Below are 24,518 nucleotides of genomic sequence, written 5' to 3'. Positions count from 1 at the left end.
TTGCAGTCACATCTATAGTCTCAGGTTTTTATAGAGTTAGGCTTTAAAGGGGTTTTCCCAGGCATACATACTATTGATGACCTATCCTCTAATACACTTTATAAGACATGGCTCTGTTACATGTGGAGCCATGCATTATACAGTATTACTTTTACAGTTTTATGTTTTTAAGATCCTCACTTGCTCATGGTGCAGTAAAGAGGCAGAAATACAACTGTAACTTTGAATTTAACTTTTCTCCAATGGTAGGCACGAGGTATAATGGTCACAGTACAAGGTGCAAGGCTTGGTGGTTACAGGCACAATTAGCTACAGAACTTGGCAATTGCAGAATATCTTAAAATCAAACAGCTTGATGGTTACTAATGGTGAGGAAATAGTCTCTCAATGGGGACACCCAGCATATTGGTCACAGTCTATTAGACAGCACATGGCATATACGTTGCAGTATCAATGGGTTTGCCAGGCTTCAAGAGCAACCCACATTGAAGAGGTTGTACTAAGGTGCACAAACCTTCCCAAAATGCAAAGCGCAGGGTGAAAAGCTGAAAAACCCAAGTCCCACCGTTGACACCCCCAGCAATCAGCTTATTTTGCTGGGCTAAGCCACAATAAGGTACACATTTCCCGTGTAGCGACTGCTAAGGGTGAAAAGTAGTTTTACAGTGTTGTAGTAATCCCTTAATTTAGGTGATGCTGAAGATCAAAGTCTTATCAACCAGCTATGCCCAATAGTTGTATGGAGCATCAGAGAAGAACAGAACATAGAGCAATAAGTGCTGCTCCAAACCTTATCTGAAAGAAGTAGCTCATTCACAGGAGTTTTAATTGCAAAAAGGAGAACAAAGAAGTGTAAAATAGTCCAATCATAGTGGGCAACATCCTTAATTACTTTTTACAGCAATAAGGTGTAACAAATTTTTGCAAAAAAAGTCTAGTACTGAGAAATGAATATATAATATGACATTTGTTTACATTATCTTATACTGGTAAGAGTGAAAGACTGTGGATACAATGACTAAAGCCCCATTTACATTGAAAGATAATCACTCAAAAATTGCTCAAACGACAGTCTAAGTGACAGTTTTGAGTGATCATCTTTGTATAACTCTAAGTAGCTATTGTAGCTCTGCCTGCATAACTCTTAAGTAGCTAATTAGCTACTTAGAGTTATACAAAGCTGATCACTCAAAACTGTCTAATTAGCTACTTAGTCATGCAGGTAGAGCGGGGCACTGTCGCGATAGCTCTGAGAACAAAGCAGCTGTTTTGTATATGCAAACAGCTGCATTGTTCTCGGAGCTTTCAGCTGATGTCCCACTGAGAACTGCCAGCGGGATACCAGCTGAAAGAATACTAACAGTGCCGCCTGCTGAGAACATCGGCCTTGCTAGAAATCACCGATGAACGAATAGTGCATAAAAAGTGCACGATGGCAGCGCGCTTAGACACAGCAATTATCGCCCGAAGGGCTCAGTCACACGGGCGCATTGGCACCCATACACCGATGCCGATGCGCCCGTGTGACTGAGCCGTTACTGCAGAAAGAAGACATCGGCGCCCGTGTTACTGCAGGTAGCAGACGGCCGTACCTGAAGATGGACGTCTCTCTGCTGCGCTTATAAAAGAACACATGACCGGCAATGAATCCGGTCACATGTTCTTTCCTCCGGCGCTGCAGAGAGACGTCCGTCTTCAGGTACGGCCGTCTGCTACCTGCAGTAACACGGGCGCCGATGCACCCGTATGACTGAGCCCAAAAGATGGCTTTGAGGGAATTTTAAACGCTAATCATTGTGTCTAAAGGGTCCTTTAATATGTTCTCCTGGAAACACTCAAACTCCCCTACTGCCATGAATAGCTCAGTCAGGTTTGTGCTGTCTTAAGAGCTTCAGACTAAACTATATTAACCTTATGAATAACAAGTGTAATACGGATACAGTTAATATTTTCACAACAGGATGGCCATTCACATGTCAGAGTAACAACCAACCTGGCTTGTGAGAGTGAAGTTGGGTCCAGCCTGTGAGCCATGCTATAGGTGTTGGTCCTGAGATCCTCTTATGTGTTAACTCACTGGCCGGTTGTCTTCTCTTGCTCTGGCTATTTCTATATAGGTAAGCTCATACACTGCCTTTTTGTAAAGCATGTTATAAATCTAATACAACTGGCTTGTTTGATACAACATGTTTGTGATTGGGGCTAATTCAGATGTATTGCGATTTACAGGTATGGAGCATGCAAAAAACGCCAAAAGCCAACCGCGACCAGTAAAAGTTGTTATTGCATACTATTGCAATTGGCGCCTTACTACGTAACGACTGTCATGATCTTAGTATAATTTTATGCATTCACAAAATTACACTGTTATATATTGCCATAGCCGCCACATCGCAGTCCTCTACGTAGACGTGAGGATGTGCTTGCTGTGTTGAAGGCCAGAAGAAGCGTGAAATCACGTGAATGAGCTGTTGACTTCCACTACACCTCTTCTCATCTGCCTTGTGACTTTTGTACCTTTTTGGATTAAAAAGCCTTCTTTTAATTCCACTGGTGATATTGTTATTGGATGTTATCTATCTAAAAACTTCTGAGCACCATCCGAGTTATATGTGGGTCCCGAGTTTGTATTGTCCTGAGTAGCTACCACCATTGCAGTGATGACCTCCCTTTGAAACTTAGAAGTGCTTATGTCTTCTCCTGAGACTCAGGTCATAGAAGAAGCAGAAGATAGTGGTATTCACCTGATGTATCTGGGAGACATGACTCGTTCTCCTTATATACAGCATCTATTGGGTTCGACACATAACAGCATATTTGATTATCCCCGATCTCCTCTGTCACTTTCAGAAAACTCTGTAACTTAAACCCAGTGTTTAGTTGTTCGGGTTTGTTCATTCTGGTCTCCGGGTAGATCTTTCGATGATTATCAATCCAGACTATGGATGCATCGCTTTCGCTCTCTGTTTTACAAACAACTTCTTCTGTTTCACTGTTCTTAGAAATCTCTGGTTTACATGTACCTAGGAAGAAAATAGAAATATATGACATGTTAGATAAGTTGCATTGGCAGAATTGCCGATGTTGCGTAAGCCCCACCCACCTGACAGTCTCTCTTGTGGGCGGGAGCTGTTTCAGGGAACTGGATTAATTAACGGACATGAAAAAAAAGTTAAGAAAAACACACCTTGAAATGTCCTGATTGGAGCACTTCTCATAATTTCCCCCTCCCCAAGGATAAATGAGGGGCGGGGTAAAGTAAAAAGACTCTTATGGTATAATGTTGACTTAGGGTGCCTTTACACTTGTGATATCGCTGCGTTTTTCATCGTGAATGTCAAAAGGGCTTTCTAATGTTGCGCTTTTTGTGCGATGCGTTTTTAACATTATAAAAGTCCTATTGACATTCGTGTAAAAAAAAAAACGCGGCGATATCACGATCGCAAGTGTGAAGGCCCCCTAAGATGAATCGTGTGACTTTTTCTGGGACTCCATTGAAAAGAGAAGCTATGCTGTAGTCCATGAGTAAGGAACTCGATTAAACTGTTATAGGGTCATCTGGGAAGCGCACACGGTTTTTGCTCTAAAAAAAAAACGCTGAAAACATAGCATTTAATAAACAGGCCTCTAGGCTATAGTGGGTTAAACAGGGTCAAACAATGCATGTGTTTGAGTACTTTTAGCAATGCATACATTTCTGTGTGTCATTTGTAAGATTGAAAAGCGTAAGCTACTACGCTTTTTTGTCTCACGAAAAAAAAACACATATGGAGAAGTATACTTTTTTTTTTTTAAGATTACAGTCAATAGAAATACATTTAATGTATATGTTTTTTGTAAAAAAATGCTTTTAAAGAGAAAAAAAAAGTGTTGAACTACAAAACTTTATAAAGGGAAAAAATGAGTTTATGGTGGAGAACATGCACTTTCCATACATACATTTTTCCAATCAAAAGCAAATCAAAAACGTACTAAGGTTTATTACAACATATACCACATATAGTGTTTGGAAAGCCTGAGTTATCCATGGATGAGTGAGATCAACAAGATACGACAACCACAGTTGGTACCTTTCTCTCTGGACTACTTGGTCAGCTTACATGAGGGCCTGACAAGGGTGTGATGGCACCCAGAACTTTCTAGTTATAGCCATGTCTGAAAGGATATATAACTCATGCAGAACGCCTAAGTTAAGGTCTCATCTTTTGTTAATAGACAACTTCCCATAACTAGAATAGTAGAAAAACATTTAAACATTTTCTTACCTTTCACAGTGATTTTGAGAGGTGGTTGGTCATATCCTGCTGATCCCTTTGCAATCAGAGTAAGATGGTATTTTAATTGATCAGAAAACTTGGCATCGGAGATCTTCACCTTCACTTCATCTTCTGTCCATTCAATGAAAATTTTGTCATTGCATGTAAACATCCCCTTTGTAGGCAGAGGACTTTGGGGCAACTGTTCATCACAATGTTCTAAAGAGAAGCGTTTAAGTGGGTGGGTCAATGTACAAGTGATGGTCACCGTCTCCCCACATTGACAAGTCGGAGTACTGCATTTGGGCTCAAATACTAGAAGAATTTAGAAAAGAGGAGAAACATTAATGCCTTATTTGCTAAGCAGCTACCAGATAGACGACATCTGACTAGAGATGAGCGAGCATACTCGTTAAGGACAAGTACTTGAGCGAGTATCGTCCTTTTCAAGTATCTGCCTGCTCGTCCACAAAGATTCGGGTGCCGGCGGGGAAAAGCAGGCAGGTAACGGTGGGGGGGTCTCTCTCCCCCCCCCCTGCTCACTCCCGCAAGCCACCGCTCACCCCCGCCGGCATCTGAATCTTTGGGGACGAGCAGGCAGATACTCGAAAAGGACGATACTGGCTTGAGTATTTGTCCTTAACGAGTATGCTCGCCCATCTCTACATCTGACAGTACTTTTGGTTAGTAGCACTGGTATCATATATACAACCATGCATAAAGATCTCCTGTGAATTCTCTCCAGTTGGACAGTGAGATATAGAAATAAATAGTTTTATTGTTTTAACCAATGAATCGGGAAAGAGTACTTTTTTTATACAATCGGGAAAAAAGGTTCAGGCACAAATCACTTGTAAATGTATTGTAAATAGTCACAAAGTATCAAAAAGACAAGTTATCAGTGATTCATGTAAAGCCATAAGGGATGGGTGCAGTCGTGTTGTGATCCTTGGAGGTATAATTTAACACTCCCAACATTCCGAATAACATTAGAAAAACAATCCAGAAATGTTGCTTTAATATTGAATATTTTGAATTTATTTATCCTGCAAGTACATATTAGTTCGCTTCTCTTCTGTTAGGGAGTAAACCTAATGGAACAGAAACCAATAACATTTTCTGTTTGCTTTCCATTTTTTTTAAACCCATTGAAATCAATGCAGAAAAAAACAGAATTCTTTCATTCCATTTATTTGCAGAGATGAAAAGCCCTAATGAAGCCCTAACACAGGAGTGAACGAGCCCTAAATACTCTCCCCTTTTGTGTTCTAGTGTTTTAGTTTTTCGTTAGTGTAGCTGTAATTACACCTTGGATTTTGAAGGACAACTTCTAGTTTTTATAGAAATTAATTTCATGTAGATATAATGTATCGAATGACTTAATCTTTTGTGTGAGCCAATGGGGGAAAAAAAAGCAATTTAAAGGGGTTGTCCCGCGGCAGCAAGTGGGTCTATACACTTCTGTATGGCCATATTAATGCACTTTGTAATGTACATTGTGCATTAATTATGAGCCATACAGAAGTTATAAAAAGTTTTATACTTACCTGCTCCGTTGCTGGCGTCCTCGTCTCCATGGAGCCGACTAATTTTCGCCCTCCGATGGCCAAATTAGCCGCGCTTGCGCAGTCCGGGTCTTCTGCAGTCTTCTATGGGGCCGCTCATGTAGAATGCCGGCTCCGTGTAGCTCCGCCCCGTCACGTGCCGATTCCAGCCAATCAGGAGGCTGGAATCGGCAATGGACCGCACAGAAGCCCTGCGGTCCACGGAGACAGAGGATCCCGGCGGCCATCTTCAGCAGGTAAGTATGAAGACGCCGGACCGCCGGGATTCAGGTAAGCGCTGTGCGGGTTGTTTTTTTAACCCCTGCATCGGGGTTGTCTCGCGCCGAACGGGGGGGGGGGGGGGGGGGGTTAAAAAAAAACAAAAAACGTTTCGGTGCGGGACAACCCCTTTAACCATTGCTTTTTAGATGTATTTTTATAGCACTTACTGCACCACATTTATATAGGTTTTATCATGTTTTACTACTTTTACGCAGTATACTTTTTTATATAAAAAGATTCTTTTTGTAGTTCCCCATTACAAGACTAGCATTTTTATTTTCTAATGGATAGAACCGTATTAGGACCTGTTTTTACTGGGACAACTTATATTTTTTATTAATACTATTTTGAGGTATATTTGACTTTAATTACTTTTTATTTCCGCTTTGTGGAAGAAAACGTCAATTTTAACATTGCATTTTTACCTTTTTTCTGTTAAACTTAATTTACCAGACTGGATAAACAACATAATAATTTATACTATGTTATTATAGATGTGGCTATACCAATTATGTATCCTTTTTAGATTTTTAATATTAAAGTACTAAGTATGAAAAAAACACCCTTTTAGATTAGTTTTTTTTCTGTAAAAGCTCTTAATCTGGTCATGTGAGACCGGCCTTACTCTTCCTTTGGGACAAAGGGACAGACAGGAGAATCACAGATCATCGGCTGCCTGCTTGTCCCAGCGGCCCCCCTCTGCTCTGCATATAGGCTGACATGACAGCTATAACATTGGTTCTATGTGTGTGTTTGGTCTCATTGTAAAGTCAAGAATATTTGCTTTAAAATGAGATCAATAGTGTGGCTGCAGCACCAATATAGCCGGAGCTATAGCCATTATAGAATGAGCTCTGTTAGTTCAAAACTGTAATGTTCTTTTCCTTTTGAAGAAACAGAGCTTGAAGTGATCAGTAGAGGGGTTAATGCTGGGCCCTCAACAAAATCCATACGAGAGATCCCCAAACTTGTAGGTATGCCACTCTGCATAGGGTCTAGCATTACTCTATTATTGTGTGTTTACTACAGCATGCCAACACAGTCTTTCACTACCGATGTCTTGTACTTTGGTCCCCTTATGGAACAAACAAGAATTTAGTACTTTTTAAACACCTGGTGCCAGGTGGGACCCCCAACCTCAACATCTTCTATTGTAGCACAAATGTAGTCCCAAAACAAATAATTTTCCACATAAGTATACTTACTGCTACAGAAAATTCCATCGAGGGTGATGAACAGCAATATTAGATTTTTTTTCCCCCAAACCATTTCAGATCTTTTTGATTTGTCGACAACAAACTGCAGAGGGAACAAAAGAAGAAAAAAGAAAGCATTCAATAATGCTGCATGGAGCCAAACATATGTATTGGAAGGAGTTACTATAAGAGAGGGCTCAGTCTTGCCTAAGCATCTGACAAACTTTTGCAGATGCCACGGCCCACTGGGGTAAGCGCTGCCCCCAGAGATCAGCGTAAACATGTTCTACACTCGTCAAGACTAAGATGGGATACACTGGGGTCCGATATACACCTGGGACCAACACTGGCTGAAAAATTGTCCGAGGGTCAAGTCATGAGAATTACATTTATTTCTGCATTATATTACATACTGTATAATAATACATATTCCTGCACATCTACCTTTCCACTATATTGAAACTGATGGGTGCCTAAGGGAGGACTGTTGATGATTGCAGACTATGTAGTAGGCGGAAAACTGAAGAATTGTATTTTTCTCTTCAACAACAGTAACAACGCTTTTGGTTATATGGTTGCAATATACAGTGCAACACCTATAGTTTCACTAGCTCTGCTGAAGTGTATATACAGGCCTCACAGTGGACCTCAGGGCAGCCAGTCTGTCACTACCCTTCGGATACTGTAACACACAGCCGGTGTAAGTAAATGGATTATACTGTTTTAAACATCATTATCTAATAAAACAGCAGCCCAGCAATGCTCTTGGTCAATCCATGTCAGTCTAAATGTCAGGTTTAGCAGGATCTAGTTGGGTATAAGGAATAACGCTATTTCTGGCCAATATATGCCTTGCATCCTGCATTTTTCACCAATTTCCCCCTCTGCAGCCTGTATGCTTAATTTTCATTTTTCTCCATGCTAGTGGGAGAAGGCTGCTGCCCTGTTATCTTATACACATTACACATGGAGAAAAGAACAGATTCTGTTTCCTAACTCTCTGTAGCACACACAAAAAATATCAGCATGTAGGACAGTGTACAGCAGTACTTGGCAGTGTAGATATGATTCCAGTAGCTGTAAATCACTCTCCATTAACCATGTCTGTATGATTGTCTCTCCCCCCCTCTCCCCTCTATAGATTTCTATAGGTAGTATGAGTCATCACCCTATAACGAGCAGCACTTTAAAGTGATTTTTCAGCTGAAAAATATCAAAAACGTCATTTAAATGGGTTTGCCAGACAACACCAGCTGTCAGTGCCAGGCTACACTGTAACTGCAGGCACAGCTCACATTGAAACCAATGGGACTCCAGCCTACAATTACAAGCACAGCTCCCAGTGATTTCAATGAGATCTGCACCACCCACTTCACAAGTTGGAGCTGCGGCTTCCACTCCGATATCAGTGTAGCCCAGTGTACAAATATGATTGTGGACCCACTGTGTCGGCCTGCCGAGTGAAACCACCCAGCAAGATAGACAGCTGATTCTGAGACGAAGACTGCGCACAGGCTAGAACTCGGTACAACGGATGAGAAGGGATCTGATCCTGAACTTAAAAGAGCTGAAATGTCCCTTACCTGGAGATAGTCCTGAAGGTGGGGACATCCAGGCCGCCTTTCCTATCCCTGACTCCTAGTCATCCCTACCTATCTGGTGAGGACAGGAATCCAGAGTTGGTTGCACCGATCCAAGCAGATATAGAGAAATGAAGAGTGGATGTAAGGTGAGAGTAGGACATGGTCCTACACAGCGGAACCAGATAGCAAACAAACTGTAGAAACCAGCAGCAAAACACACTGAAAGCTGTATTCACACAAAAACACAAAATCATCCAGAAAAGCAGTAGCTCAAATACAAGGAAATACACAAGGACACCAAGACATCCTGGAAAACGTCTGGAGAGGTTAAATAGGAGGATGATTGCATATGAGCACCAGCTGGATGGAGGAACCAGAGACAATAACACTGTTGGTGCTGCAAGAAACAGAAGCAGACTCAGGAGGCAGGACGACGCCTCCGCCTGCTAGACCAACACCCAGCACTGGCAGGCAGCATTGCCTGGAAAAGCCCTTTAAGATAAAATTATTTGCACTTTTGCATGATATGACATTGGCTATGAACACATGCTTTTTCAAACAGCAGTCACCATTTATAGACAAAGTCACCCTTTGCGTTCTCTGTACTGACATCTAGGCAGCCAGCCAAGAGTGTGCGAGTAATGAATTCACATTCGCATACAAAACAGAAAAATAAACCAGGAGCATGCTGGAGTTTGGGTGAGGAGAGTATGACTTTTCTCTATTTTTTAGGATGCTGAGCCTAATAGAATTGTGTCCAAGGTCTACTTTAAGCAGTAAAGGGGACCTTGGACATCCTCAGACAGCAGGACCCAAGTACAACCTATTGGCTTCATTTAGCCTCCAGTTTTACTTAATTGTAATTAGTGTCTTTGCTTACACTTGTTGAGTTTCCATGTTATAAAGTTGGCTTAATAGTTATGGGCTAGCAATCTGGAGCCTACTATATCAGTACATTTTAGACAGCTGTTCTTTGAGATGATCCAGATTTTGGCATCTACAATATATGCATTCAAAGCTGTTGAAGTTTACAAACCTCTTCCATTTGTCACAGTCATAGCTAGACATTTCTTCAACCAGGAAAAAGGGACAGCTCTTGATATTAGGCCTGTATCTAAATACCCTTAACAAGGCAAAGTGGCTTGTTAGCGTCACTTCTACCACCCTGACACAAGCACCCGGGGCACATCCCCAATTTTCACCCCTAGTTAAAGTACATATTTGCTTAAGATATAGGTATAGCAGGTTCCAAGTCCCAAGAGTTCTCCTCTGGCCCGTATCTCTGCCACCGCACCAGGTACTAGCATCTTCCTCAGTGCCTTAGAGAGTCCAAGATTTCCTTGACGATGAATTTGTCTTGCCCCCGAACCTTTACAGGGGGTGGAGGTGGTTGTTGTCTTCCTGTGAAGGTATTTTCCCAGAATCTGTTTAGCAGGGACACATGGAAAACTGGATGGATCCTCAGGCTGCTCAGGAGCTTCAAGTGGAAAGCCACCTGGCTGACCCTCGTTGAAATTGGGAAGGGTCCGAAAAACCTTGCCCCAGCTCGAGAGAGGGTACATGGGTTTTCAGATTTCTAGTGGATAACCACAACTTCTCTCCAACCTGGACAAAGGAGGAGCCGCTTGGTGGTGTCGGTTTGCCGTTTTTTTGTAGGCACCCTGGGCTTCTTGCAAAATCTCCTGTGTAGGTAAACTCCGGTGTTGATAAATAATCCACTATATTGTTCTGGAGATGGGAAATGAAGCAGCGAAGATACTCCTACAGAGTCTGATTTGTTCCCTCGGTCTGGCCATTAGACTGAGGATGAAAAACAGAGGAGACATTCACGGTAATTCCCAGGGCTGTACAGAAGTGTTTCCAGAACTTTGAGGTGAACTGAAACCCTCTGCCCGAGACCACATCATCAGGAATGCCATGTAGTCGGAAAATTTCCTGGATCATCAACTCTGTGGTGTGAATCTTTTTTATGGGGATGAAGTGAGCCATCTTTGTAAGTCGGTCCTCGATGACAAGAATGGTATTCATTCCTTTTGTGGGGGGCAGGTCCACAATAAAGTCCATAGATATAGATCCCCATGGCCTGGATGGGACTGGAAGAAGTTGCAGGCAACCCAAAGGGTGAGCTCGTGGCGTCTTCTTCCGAGCACATCCTTTGCAAGAAGTGACATACCTCTTCACATCCCTCCTGCAGTCAGTCCACCAGAAGGAGTGAAGCAGTAGTTCCAAAGTCTTTGTGACCCCAAAGTGACCAGCAAGCTTGGAATCATGGACTGGTTTAAAGACTTTGAGAGGACCAACCTCGGGAACATATAGTTGGTGTTCCTGCCTCCAAAGTCTATCTTTGAAAGAAAGACGACTCAGGAAAGGGTCTTTTTCGTATCCTACCTTAAGCTTTGTTAGAAGGTCTTCAGAGTGCAGGATACCACAAAAAATAGGGGGCAGAATTGTGTAGTCTGTGTTTGACCCCTCCTCAGGCTCTGAAAATATCCTTGACAATGCATCTGCCTTGCCGTTTCTGGAACCGGGGCAGTAGAACACGATAAAATGAAATCTGGAAAAGAACATGGCCCATCGTGCTTGTCTCGCCGATAACCTCTTGGCAGTACGGAGAATTTCTAAATTCTTATGGTCAGTAAGAACCGTTATTAGAAGATGGGCTTTCTCCAAGAGGTGCCTCCATTTGGTGAAAGCCACCTTGATGGCCAGAAGCTTCTTGTTCCCAAAAAACTATGAACAAGGAGCAAAAATGATGAGCGTAAAAAACTTGCAGCTATTAGAACCAACGGTTTCCTGTGGCAACGTTCAGATGTTTTTTGCGCATCTAAGATTCCTTCATCTGAACGTTCCGATAAGAAAACCTTGGTTCTAACAGCCGCGAGTCTTTTATACACGTGATTTTAGCGCTCATAGGTCCCCGTCTGAAAGAGGCCTACAGGTCCTTTTCCACAGTGCAATCATCGTGCAAACAGCTTGTTAGATTGAGCGGTTTGCATGATAATTAGGTTTAAATATGTGCAGTGAAAGACCGATCAGCGATAAGTCGCTGATTGGATTTTTCATGTAGACCTTAAAATCATTGTTGGGCCACCGCTGCATCTGCTGGTATAAACAGGCCATCGTTCATCTATGAATAATTGCACATTTACTGTGGATAGAGGTGGGTGTCTGGAACGAGCTCCGGCCCCCTCCGCCTCCATTCACTGAGCGAGGAACGCAGATGTGTGAAAGCACCTAACCTTAAGCAATAGCTGGCAATCTGACACCCATTACATTAGTAATCAATGTTCTATGCCTAATCTACTGAGTTTGCTTCAACGTGCTTCTGCATTAACCAACCACATGTTATTCCTTCTAGCGTCAGCCTTTTCTTGTAAATGCTGACAAATATTTACTAAAGGCTTATCTGCATTATCACTGTTGCTTTCAATTTTCGCAGTGGAGCTTAACTGCTTCATGGGAGTATATGTACAACAACAATCTCATCTGTGCTACATCTCCTGCTACTCCCAACCAGAAAAGTCTACCCTTATGGGTCATTTGGATTTAAATACTGGAAGTAGTATAACAAATATACATTTGAGGGCTTAGACAGATGGGCGCATGCGTTAACACCCTCACCGCCACGGAGCATATTAGCGCATGGACAAGTGATTTTTTTTGACTATTCAAACTCTTCAAGAGTTTGAAAAAAAGTGGAGGAAGATAGGACTTGCCCTATCTCACACGTAGCTTTTCTATATGTGAGAAAGATAGGGCATGTTAGGGCACCTATTAACGTGCAAGAATCCAACTAGTGAAAACTAAACCATTGGTCTCATTCCGCCCCGTTTTAAGGCCAAATGGGCCAAAATCATGTTGTCTGCAGAGGCCAGAAAAAAGTATTGATGTGTTATTGACAATGGAAAAAATCATGAAAAATGACAAGCAGAAGCTTGAAGTCCCAACTAGAAGTAGTTACGGAGAAATTAGTCTACATATGGTCACCAGAGGTCAAAACTGACTTAATGGGTCTATTAAGGGCTTCTTCACATGGGTGTGTTTTTGTCCAGTTTACACGACCGCATAACGGGACGAAACAAAACCATTGATGTCAACGGTTTAACTCTCGCGATTCTCACAGTTAATACTACGCATGAGAAAAAATATCTTCCCGCTTTTTTTCCCCAAACGTCCGTGCACTAGTTTGGAATTTGAATAGTAAAATAAGCCCAAAACCCAGTTCATGCGCTAATGTGCTGATAACATTTTTGGGCTGTCAGCCCCATGGCAGAACAAAGGGAATGTAATCAGAGAACACACCACCCGCTGTTCTCTGAATATAGCTCCCACGCATTAATAAACTACTAATTGGCATTAGTACCAATTAGTAGTTTATGCAAAATGATTGCTCAAAAGCTATCTTTTGAGCGATCATCTGAGGCTTCTTTCCCACGAGTGTATATTGACCACCGTTTTCACGGCCGGCTGATATACGCTGTGATCTGATGCATTAGATTCCAATGCATCAGATCACATGGCCGTATTTCTAAGACGTAAAAGCGCCCGGCCAGCCCAATATAGCTCCGGGCATTTTAAGGTCGGGCCCAAAAGATAGTCCTGGAATTATCTTTTGCGCTGCAGCAACCACAGGTGGAAGGGAGTTTAGCAGCATGGCTGCTAAACAACCTCCCTCTGCTCTCCTCGCCCTGTGCAGGCTCACCTGTCCTCTCCTTCCCGCTGGCTCACTGCAATGGGAGGGGGCGGGATGGTGGCAGAGCTAAGTGCTGTCCCGTCCCGCCTCCTCCCATTGCTGGCTCTGGACAAGGGGTGGGACGTGGGCAGAGCTAAGCTCCCAACCTCTCTCTGCCACTTGTCCATAGCCATCAATGGGAGGGGGCGGGATGGTGGCAGAGCTAAGTACCGTCCCGTCCCGCCTCCTCCCATTGCTGGCTCTGGACAAGGGGTGGGACGTGGGCAGAGCTAAGCTCCCAACCTCTCTCCACCACTTGTCCATAGCCATCAATGGGAGGGGGCGGGATAGGCTGGCGCTTAGCTCCGCCGTGCCCCCTCCCATTGCAAAGAACGAAGAATAGTGAGCCTGCGATGGGGAGGGATGGAAAAGGTGCGATGGCATGGTAGTCTCGGCGCATATGCGCCAGGACCCATGCCGTCTGAACGGGCGCACAAACATGAAAGAAAGCCTTAGTGTGGGAAAGTAGCCTTAGTGTGTAAAAGGGGCTTAAGTCTCTGCTAAGCCCCTATCCACTTACCTTCTGCTGGTTCAATGATAACCTGTCAATACAGCTGTTTTATTTAACCTGGTAATCCAGAGCTTCCCAAATTTAGTGTAAACAAGATTATCTCTGTACACCCACTTCACAGGTCTTTGAATATGTATGAAGTATAAGGCTTGTAGATGTGTATCTGTCCTCCCACACACACTGTGCCAATCCTGAATGCCAGTGGGCAATATATGGCAGCATTGCTTGAGGAACGAATGATTCTATTATTCGGGATCTATTTAGCAATATTATTTGGGAATTGTACTGGACAAAGTATGGTTAATATACATAATGCTTCATATGTCCTGGGCATTGAGACGGAACCCCGGATGGAACCATAGGCTGCCATTACTAACATCAAGACAATAAGGTCTTTGATTGGGCAAGGTTCTATTATTTTCTGGCATTTGTCTTGGAAACACTAACATAATCAACTACGCTACTGTGTCTAAAATTCCAAAAATAAATGAAAACTTCCTAGAACTCAGACCAAAGTTTGCAGCCTTGTTTCTGTCTTAGTAATGTAAGCCTATGGTTGCTTCAAGCGTTCTGTCTGAATATCATATTTATGATCACTATTAATTCTCGAGGCTCATAATTACTCTACATTTGGGCTGCTATTGAAATCAGAAGCAAGTGGAGACAAGTGGAGTTCCCCCCTTAGACTTTCGCAATGTTGGTAAGTCATTAGTAAACCTAAGCTCAGCCCACCAAGCTGTGAACAGGGTGCATGTGCCAGCAACTCAATGATTAGAAACCTGTATGGAGTTGCAACAGCTCGAGAGTAAATACACATTATATTTAGTTGTCCATAAAAAGCAGTAAACATAGAACTCCAGCCCTAATAGTGCTAACCACTGAGCCACCAAGATTTTTCCTTCTCTTGCTTCTTCTTCTCTGGAAGAGGAAAAGGATGAAAATAAGGGGGATAAGAATACCTTCTTATTCTCCTTCAGCATCTCCTTCCATTTCTCCTCCTCCGTATACTGCTGCTTTTCCTTATTTTCCTTCCCTTTCTCCTCATCCTTATACTTCTCTTTCTCATCCACCTTCTTATACTTCTTCTTTTTCTTTCCTTTCTCCTCCTCCTTACACTTCTTATTTTCCTTCCCTTTTACCTTATCCTTATACTTCTTGTTCTCCTTGTTTTCCTTCCCTTTTACCTTATCTTTATACTTCTTGTTCTCCTTATTTTCCTTCCCTTGCTCCTCTTCCTTCTTGTACTACTTCTTCTCCTTATTTCGTTTCTCCTCCTTTCTATAATTATTTTACTTCATTTTATCCTCCTGTTTTATACTCCCCCGCCCATTTCCTTCAATTTCTCCCCCTTCTTATACTTCTCCTTATTTCTCTTTCCTTTCCTCTCCTCCGCCTTAAACTTCTTCTTCTTATTTCCTTCCCTAGGATGGGGTTTCTATGATCCTTTTTTTTTACTCTTGTTGTTCTCCTCCTCCTCCCCTGGAACCAGATAGACAAGTCGGTGGCTCAGTTGTTAGTGATTCTGTTTAGCGCTGCTAGACTTGTAGGTTCAAATCTGACCTAAGGCAACTGAAAGGCAATTACTTTATTGCCCGGCTACTGGTCAGTTGATACCTTGATGCCTTCTGATGTTCCAAGCAGCACTTTTATGGGATATAAGTGTCACTATAAAGCAAAAGCTGCCATCATTGGGGCTGAAAAATCTGCAGCAGGAGAGTGGTCAATAAAGCAAGCCGAAGTCAGGAGTGGAGAATGAAGAGTAATCAGGGTAAACCCAAAATTAAAACGGGAAGTCAGAACACAGAATTACCATTTGTAGCTGGACCCATACACCTTTCTTAGAGGGAAAGTACTTGACATAGACATGGATAGATTGCAGGATGCGCTCCGGCCCTTTAAGGCTGCAAACATATGTGCAAACAGGTCCTTCAGGCAACAATGAGAGACAGACTGGAGGCTAGATCTCAGCGCCAGCCATGGGGAGGTAAGGCAAGCGACGGCCACCGCCAGAGGATGTAGCACATAGCTTATTCTGCACTGATGCTCAGCTAATTCCTGTAATATCCACCCACACTGCACTCACTGTTTGGCCGGTGGAGTCACTGTGTACATACAGAAGCTCAGCCAACACTGTCAACATACTTGCTATTTGTAGTAACTAACAGAATTGTAAGAGTGGCTTTGAAAATAAATCTATGCTATAACTCTGTAGCAGGTGAGTGATATAATGTATTTACACAAGACACAATGTTGTAGTACATCATATCCATGTGGCATTCGTACATACTCAAAGGTGGAAACACCCATATGACCACTGCATCAATGCTGAGGACAGTGATTGGCTGCAGTTGTTGTGTGTGGGCAGGGGGACCCAAGTTTTTATGCTGCGTGAGGCGAGGTGTGAAATGGTGCCCCTTCTCCGCCCCCCCAACACTAATTTTGCAGGCACTGAAAGTGTCAATAAACAAGATACCATTGAGACTTGTCTGAACTGTCAGAGTAATACTGCACCCAGTAGTGTCCCCAATAGTAGGTGTCCCCTTTGGTGGCCCCAAAAGTACTAATGACCCACTTAATGGCCCCAGTAAAAACAGTGACTCTGTTAGGGGTCCCAGTAGTAATAGTGTTCCCCATAGTAGTTCCAATAGTAATAGCGTCCTTCCTATAGGCTCTGGCCTGGCAGCAACGCAACAGGTCAGCGGTCACAGACTTAGCAGTGGCTGTCACCACCGGATCGGAGCTGCAGGCTGGGTGAGTAGAATGCCTGTTGCATTGCTGCCCGGCCGACTCGCAGTAGGCAATAATTTTTTACCAGTCATGAAAATTATTTACCAGTCAGGTGGCAACCTGCTGCCCCTCTTAGGTTCTGTAGACTTATAGAAGGGGTTCCCTTGTGTGTGAGTAGTCGGCACATCATCATTGCAGGGCTGCTAACAGACCAGCCGGACCACGGAGAAGCAGGGAATACACCAAATGAGTGATGTTTCTTTTATTTTATCACATCTACTGCCTTTAGACCAGTTTTTGGGATCTCGGAAACACCTTTAGACCGAGTTACTTTTTTTTGTTTTTTCTTTAATTGTGTTTTTAATGGTTTTCATACTACCAGTTTTTGCAGCAAAATATGCCGTGTCCAGATGGTAGCTGTAGGGCAATAGAGAAAACACTACAAACTGCATTTTTTGTGGAAGTTTTTTTCCCCCTTTTGATGCGTTTTCGGTCCATGGCATGTTTAACATATATCAGCATACTCTAGCTATGGTGCTTTTTTCCTACCAGTTTCGCAGATTTCTGTATAGGCAAGAAAGTAAGAAAAAAAAACTGTGTCCAAAAACACCACAAAAGAATTGTAAACAAGACATGAATTTTATGGCATTTTTTACAAGCTAGAAAAAAAACGCACTGGTGAAACCCATGGCAATTAGGGAACAGTAAATGATAGAGCATTCCAAAGGTTGTGTTGTCATAGCGGTTATTGTCCTCGTACTTCCTGCGCTATATGTAAATTACGTCTCAATAGTACAGTGAGACTGTATCTGCTGCCCGCGGTGTGCGCCAGTCCCCAGCCATTCTCTTTTAGATAACATCTGTGCCATGCCACAGAGGGGCGCATACACATATTGTTTAGCCCTATTGTGGGAACTAGTGAATGATATAGAAGGTGTCATCCACGTCACTCACAGCTGGCTGGGAATCAATGTGTACATAAGGCAGCAGAGATGGTTCTTGCAGTAGATATATTTTTTCTGACAGAACTAAACTTAAACTTCTGGTACTGTATTTATGCATTAAGCTTGATTCTGGTACCATACCTGTGTTGAAAACTTGGTTCTGTTATTGTATCTATGCAGTAAGCTTGGTTCTGGTACCTTATCTATGTAGTAAGCTAAGTTATGCTATCCTGTCTACGTAGTAAGATTAGCTCAGTTACCATATCTATTTATTAAGCTTGGCTCTGGTACTATACCCATACAGTTGGTTTGCTGCTGGTACTGTATCTATAAAATAAACTCAGTTTTCTTTTATGATCTATGCAATAAGCTTGTTTCTGTTCATGTACCTATATAGTAAATTTGATCCTGCTGCCGTATCTGTGTAGTAAGAGTGGTTCTGTTGTCATCTATGCAGTAAACTTTATTTTGTTACTGTATCTATTTAGCAAGCTTAGTTCTGGTACCGTATTTATGTAGCAAGTTTTGTTTTGTTACATCCATGCATTAGGTTCAGTTCTGTTACTGTATCTTTGTGGTAAGCACAATTCTGTTATCGTATCTATGCAGTAAGCCTGGTGCTGATAATGTCTCTATGGAGTAAACTTTGTTCTGGCACTGTATCTATGCAGCATGCTTGATTCTGGTACTATATCTACATCGTATACTTGATACTACATCTATATTGTATACTTGGTTCTGATACTGTATCTTTATAGTAACCTTAGTTCTGTTATAGTATCTATGCCGTAAGCTTGGTACTGATAATATATCTATGTAGTAAACTTTGTCTGGCACTTTATCTATGCAGTAAGCTTGGTTCTGAACGGCATCTTTATTTTAGACTTGTTTTTGATACTGTATTTATATACTATTCATGGTTCTGAAACTATCTATATAGTAACCTTAGTTCTGTTATTGTATCTATGTAGTAAACTTTGTTCTGGCACTGCGTCTATGTATTGAGCTTGGCTCTGGTACTGTATCTATATAGTATACTTGGTTCTGATATTGCATCTATATAGTATATATAACCTTAGTTCTGTTATTGCATCTATGCAGTAAATATCACATAGTTATGATTAAAACTTTAGCCTGGCAGGGAAACTTTATGACAACCATAATGGCAGCTATGTCACTCAGTTATCCCAGACATAGATAAGACCGGCAAGAACTGGCTGCTTTGGGCGTTTTTACACGGAACAATAAATCTTCTGATAAATGATAGTTGTTCTGCGTAAAGGGCGAATGAAAAGTGAACGAATTATCATTTGTTGTTCCGACTACGCAGCATTAAAATGAAATGCCGATCGTCCCGTGTAAACAGGCAGCTGATCCTCTATGAACGACTCCTATTCACTGTAAAAGGACCCCCAGTCTTTATGGCGATTTTTCCGCGATGCGATATTAACTTTAGAAAGTCCCATTGACAAAACACAGCGATATCGCAGCGTTAAAAAAAACGCTAGCGGGTATAAGCCCTAAATGTGGCCAACGATCGCATGATGTTCGATAATTTGTTTGTTTATCATTCTTTTCTTGCAGACATAGAAATCATTGTTGATTCGTTCGCTAATCGTTTACTTTAAGTACTGATCGTTCGCGCGTTCTCATTCACTTATACAGTCGCCATGAACGATTGGACCATTTAGTGCAAAACCACCATTAGGGCTTCTACAGGCTATCACGTTCCAATTTGCATAATCTACTGTATGCTACCAGGATCGTTCACATCGGAGTGGGACATACCTTCGTCAGGACTGAACCGGCTGGGCAGCGTAATTAGTCCCAAGTGTCATCAATTAACCCTTCAAAATCACACAGTTCAGTGTGCGATTTTGTGTGGATGGGGTGCGCACCTCTATAGACTATAGTGATTTGGTCGGGTATATTTTCATGCGTTCTACAAGTGAGCACAAAAATGCAGAATGTGACAGAACCTATTGAAATCAATGAGTCCCATTCACTGCATATCGCACGCGCAAATACATTCATGTGAATAAGCCCCAACTCTCCTGCTGCTCTTGACATACGGTGGCTGAAGGCAAGCAAAGCTACACAGAGTCCGTGTAAACATAGACAATAAATCCGGCTTTTTGCTCTATAGGCCAGTAAAGGTATCTTTAGATGACCCGCTCATTTGATTGAGCGAGTGACGGCACCTCTAACCTGTTCGCTCCCGTGCAGCCTGTTCACACAGGTAGATACTTCGTTCAGAATCGTTCAGCCCGTGTAGAAGTGACTGAGAAGGAATGAATGATCGCTGGTTACATCGAACAATAAGCGAACGAGCCAACGATGATTTTTATGCCAGTATAAAATGAACGACGAGCAAAGAGTGAACGATTCTCTACCGTCGTTCTGTCATTGGCGCGTGTTTAGACCAAACGATTATCGCTTACTTTCGCTGGCCAATAACCCCACAATTTGAAAAATGCAGTTTCTGAAAAGAATGGCTGATAACAGAGAGGACAATAGCTTGCTTGCACTGCCTAGCATACCGATAGAAGACAGACTGCAAGTTTAGAATTCCTCGCTGCAAAGTTGTAATAGATTTGCCTTACCTGAGGGTTGGTCTTCTCTGGTTGCACCTTGGAGATGTGTATGAGCAGCGGAGGTGAGCTGGGGGGCTCACACCTGCTTAGAGGGTCTTCTGCAGCGCACAGACCGGAGCTCTGCATGGGGCATTTCCCGGCAAAGGAATGATTTGTGTTACAAAGTCCTCAAGGTATTATAAGCAGGGAAGGCGGCTGATTTGCTTTCACTTTCTCTCTTTCTGCTGCACGTCCAGAACACAAAGTAACAATACAATGTAACACACAACACAATATAACAACACAATGTAACAACACAACACAATATAACAACACCATGTAACAACACAACAGCATGTAACAGCCCAACATAACACAATGTAACACCACAACACAATATAACAACACAATGTAACAACACAACACAATATAACAACACAATGTAACAACACAACACAATATAACAACACCATGTAACAACACAACAGCATGTAACAGCCCAACATAACACAATGTAACACCACAACACAATATAACAACACAATGTAACAACACAACACAATATAACAACACAATGTAAAAACACAACACCATGTAGCAGCACAACATAACACAATGTAACACCACAATGCAACAGCACAACACAATGTAACACAATATAACAGCATAACACAATGTAACAATAAAACAACACAACAGCAATTTAATGGGCGTATTACCGCAGCGTAAAAGCACCCAGCCGGCCAAGATAGCGCATTGCAGCCAGGCGCTTTTACGCTTGCCAAGAAAGATAGTTCGGGATTAATCTTCCGGGCCGGAATACAATGGTGGCTCCCATGGACTCCTATGGGAGCCTAGGGTAGCTGCCAGAGAAGGGGGGTGGGAAGGGAATTTAGCAGCGTGCTTGCTAAGCTCCCACCACCTTCGCTCCTCCTCTCCGCCCCTTGCCGGCTGTTTGCAATGGGAGATGTTGGGACGGGGTGGGAGCTAGTTGCTAAGCTTCCCCTTCCCTTGTCGAGAGCCAGCGAAGGGGCTGAAAGGGGGAGGCAGTTTAACAGAGCTAAACTGTCTCCCCCCGCTCACCGGCAATCTGGGCTCGGCATATATGCGCCAGACCTAGGCTATCTGAATGGGCACATGAAGGGCAGATTTGTGCACCCACTCACGCGATTTTTTGGACGCGCTGTGGCTGTGACACGGCTGACCAAAAATCACTACGTTTGTGTGACAGAGCCCTTAAGGAGGCATTTCACATGGATGAATTGCAGAATCTGTGATCGCTGTCCATGTAGAGGATCCGCGGTAAAATGCAGGCATTGAAATGCATAAACTTTTGATTTTTCCTTTACACGTGCGGATACGAATTGTGTATTCAGCGAGCAGAAGAAAAATCTCATTCGCTATTTTGTCACAGACTTCACACAGCCTTCCTCTATTGAAGTCAATGGAACGTCCGACCCGCAGCCCATATGCAATTAATATTACGTATGGGCTGCAGGTACCTGCGTCACTGCTTAAGACCACCGTGGTCATCCACAATACACCAGGGTGACCAGCCGGGCTCACAGCTGGAATCCTCCTTGGGCCTCCTGCATACAGAATCCGACGCGTTCGTGTGAGCCTGGCCTAAAGATTAGATTAAAGGGGTTGTCCCGAGGCAGCAAGTGGGTCTATACACTTCTGCATGGCCATAATAATGCACTTTGTAATGTACATTGTGCATTAATTATGAGCCATACAGAAGTTATAAAAAGTTTTATACTTACCTGCTCCGTTGCTGGCGTCCTCGTCTCCATGGTGCCGACTAATTTTCGCCCTCCGATGGCCAAATTAGCCGCGCTTGCGCAGTCCGGGTCTTCTCCTCTTCTCTATGGGGCTCCGTGTAGCTCCGTGTAGCTCCGCCCCGTCACGTGCCGATTCCAGCCAATCAGGAGGCTGGAATCGGCAATGGACCGCACAGAAGCCCTGCGGTCCATGAAGACAGAGGATCCCGGCGGCCATCTTCAGCAGGTGAGTATGAAGACGCCGGACCGCCGGGATTCAGGTAAGCGCTGTGCGGGTGGTTTTTTTAACCCCTGCATCGGGGTTGTCTCGCGCCGAACGGGGGGGGGGGGGGGTTTAAAAAAAAAAAAACCCGTTTCGGCGCGGGACATCTCCTTTAAAGGATTCATTAACAGCCTCCCTCACTTGCCGGGCCAATTTGTTAATAAAGCTTTCCCAGCTTTCTAGTAACCTTTGTACCTAGGTTTCCTTTGCTGATGAAGCCTCCACCACGTCCATTTGCATGAGAAATGTAAGTGTCTCTAAAAAGAATTTAAAGGGAGGTGGGATCCTGTCAATCCATGTATGCAGGATCGTTTTGACCCCGGCCATGGCTACCATATGTAGATGTTTTCGACTTCCTGGTGTACAACTTTGTTCATCTTGGTCTATATAACCAAAGATCGCCCAGATGCGATTGGGGGGCCAGCTGAGGTCAGATGCGTGGTGGGGAACCCATGTATCCTGTTCCAGAAATTCTGAATCACAGGGCAGTCCCACAGACAATGGAGAAGACCCACACCAACTCCCGACATCGGGGACATCCATCATCCGAGTATTTTCCCATGTTGAATCCTCTCTGAGGAATGATATACGCCGTATAATAGAGTTGTAGGGTAATTTCAACGTAGCAACTCAAGGGGGAGGCAGCACCAACTGTACTTCAAGACCTTCAATAGACGTGGGATGGTTAACTCCGGAATATCTGTGGTCCATTTCACGAGTGCTGTTTTGGACCTGCCATAGTCTATTGGAGTATGTAGATGTTGGTAGGCTCTGGTTGTATGACCTTGCATATTATGAGGGCGTGCCATGCATACATGGTTTAGTTTTGAGTCCATTCACGTGACGGCATATTGGCCAGGGTTCTGTCTATGTATTCTTTTTGCTTGTAGATAGGGAAAAAGCTTTAGAGGGCTTGGGAATATTCATTTTATATTTGGGAGAGATAGCATCTCATGGGTGTTTTCATTTAGCAGACTTTTGGGTTCAATTCTTTTTTTATACTTTTATAACATTTCAGCTAATAATAGCAATGCATAAGACCCAGCCGAGTTGTAGTTTTCAATTATACTATTTAATGTACTGAAAAACTTTTAAAAAATTCTAAATGAAGTGAAATGGAAAAAAAAACACACTGCAGCAAAAATGACATGGTAACTTTATTCTATGGGTCGGTATGATTACTACGGTATTAGTGTATCTTGACGCCACCAGCAATAGCTGGTGGAGTCAAAATTGACAGGGGGTGACGCCCCCTGTAGCTGATTGGCTGCGCTGCTTCTTGGGCACAAGGTCCTGGAAGGGCACTAAACTAAGCAACAAAAGGCATAGAGCGGCCGCCGGGGCTGTAGCCAGATTTCCAAGCAGCTTCCCCAATGGCCGCCCGCCACGGAGCTCACAGTCCATGGCTTTCCGCCACAGAACTCACAGCCCATGGCCGTCCGCAACGCAGCTCACAATCGCCAGACACAACGGAGCTCACAGCCGCCGGCAGATACGGACCTCACAGCAGCAGCAGTTACGGATGTGTCAGGCCGGCAGCCGGGTGGGATACATGCCAGAAATGCAGGCCAGGACGCAGGTGAGATGCTGCTGTGTCTCCAAGCATTTCTGCTAGCCCTGCTGCCTTACGCTGATGGTTAGTTCTCTTCTTTTCCTTACATTATTACATATTCATGCTGCCATTTTACTGTGCTAACATGGCAGCATTTACAGATAATAACGTAACGCAAAGAAGATAACTAACCGTAAGCCTGATGCAACAGGGCTAGCAGAAATGGATCCACAGTGTGCTGCTAGTATCTTGCAGCCTTGACCCTATCAGAAGCTAGGGGTGTGACAGGGGCGTTCCTCCTGTCAAACCCCTAGCCTCTGGTGGTGTCAAGATACAATAATACCAGATGTTAGATTAAAGGATCTCCCTCACTCGCAGGGCCAATTTGTTAATAAAGCTTTACCAGCTTTCGAATAACCTTTGTACCCAGGTTTCCTTTGCTGATGAAGCCTCCACATAGTCCATTTGCATAGGAAATGTAAGTGTCTATAAAAAGAATTTAAAAGGAGGTGGGATCCTGTCAATCCATGTATGCAGGATCGTTTTGACCCCAGCCACGGCTACCATATGTA

The 24,518-nt window shown here is 43.3% G+C and overlaps 1 protein-coding gene across 1 annotated transcript in view; it reads right to left on the bottom strand.

Moving 5' to 3' along the window:
• LOC136587418 (uncharacterized) overlaps positions 1-24,518 on the bottom strand; it is a 36,811-nt gene that overhangs the window by 6,781 nt on the left and 5,512 nt on the right. Inside the window, exons 2-5 of the mRNA XM_066585986.1 lie at positions 15,064-15,339; positions 7,288-7,381; positions 4,266-4,571; positions 2,745-3,023 (exon numbers count right to left, since the gene is read on the bottom strand). Of these exons, the coding sequence (XP_066442083.1) occupies positions 2,745-3,023; positions 4,266-4,571; positions 7,288-7,381; positions 15,064-15,339 (955 nt within the window). The remainder of the gene's footprint in view (positions 1-2,744; positions 3,024-4,265; positions 4,572-7,287; positions 7,382-15,063; positions 15,340-24,518) is intronic.

This window comes from Eleutherodactylus coqui, chromosome 13 (genome assembly GCF_035609145.1).
Source record: "Eleutherodactylus coqui strain aEleCoq1 chromosome 13, aEleCoq1.hap1, whole genome shotgun sequence".
Classification (NCBI taxonomy): domain Eukaryota; kingdom Metazoa; phylum Chordata; class Amphibia; order Anura; family Eleutherodactylidae; genus Eleutherodactylus; species Eleutherodactylus coqui.
This window is presented reverse-complemented; position numbering and strand designations above follow the sequence as displayed.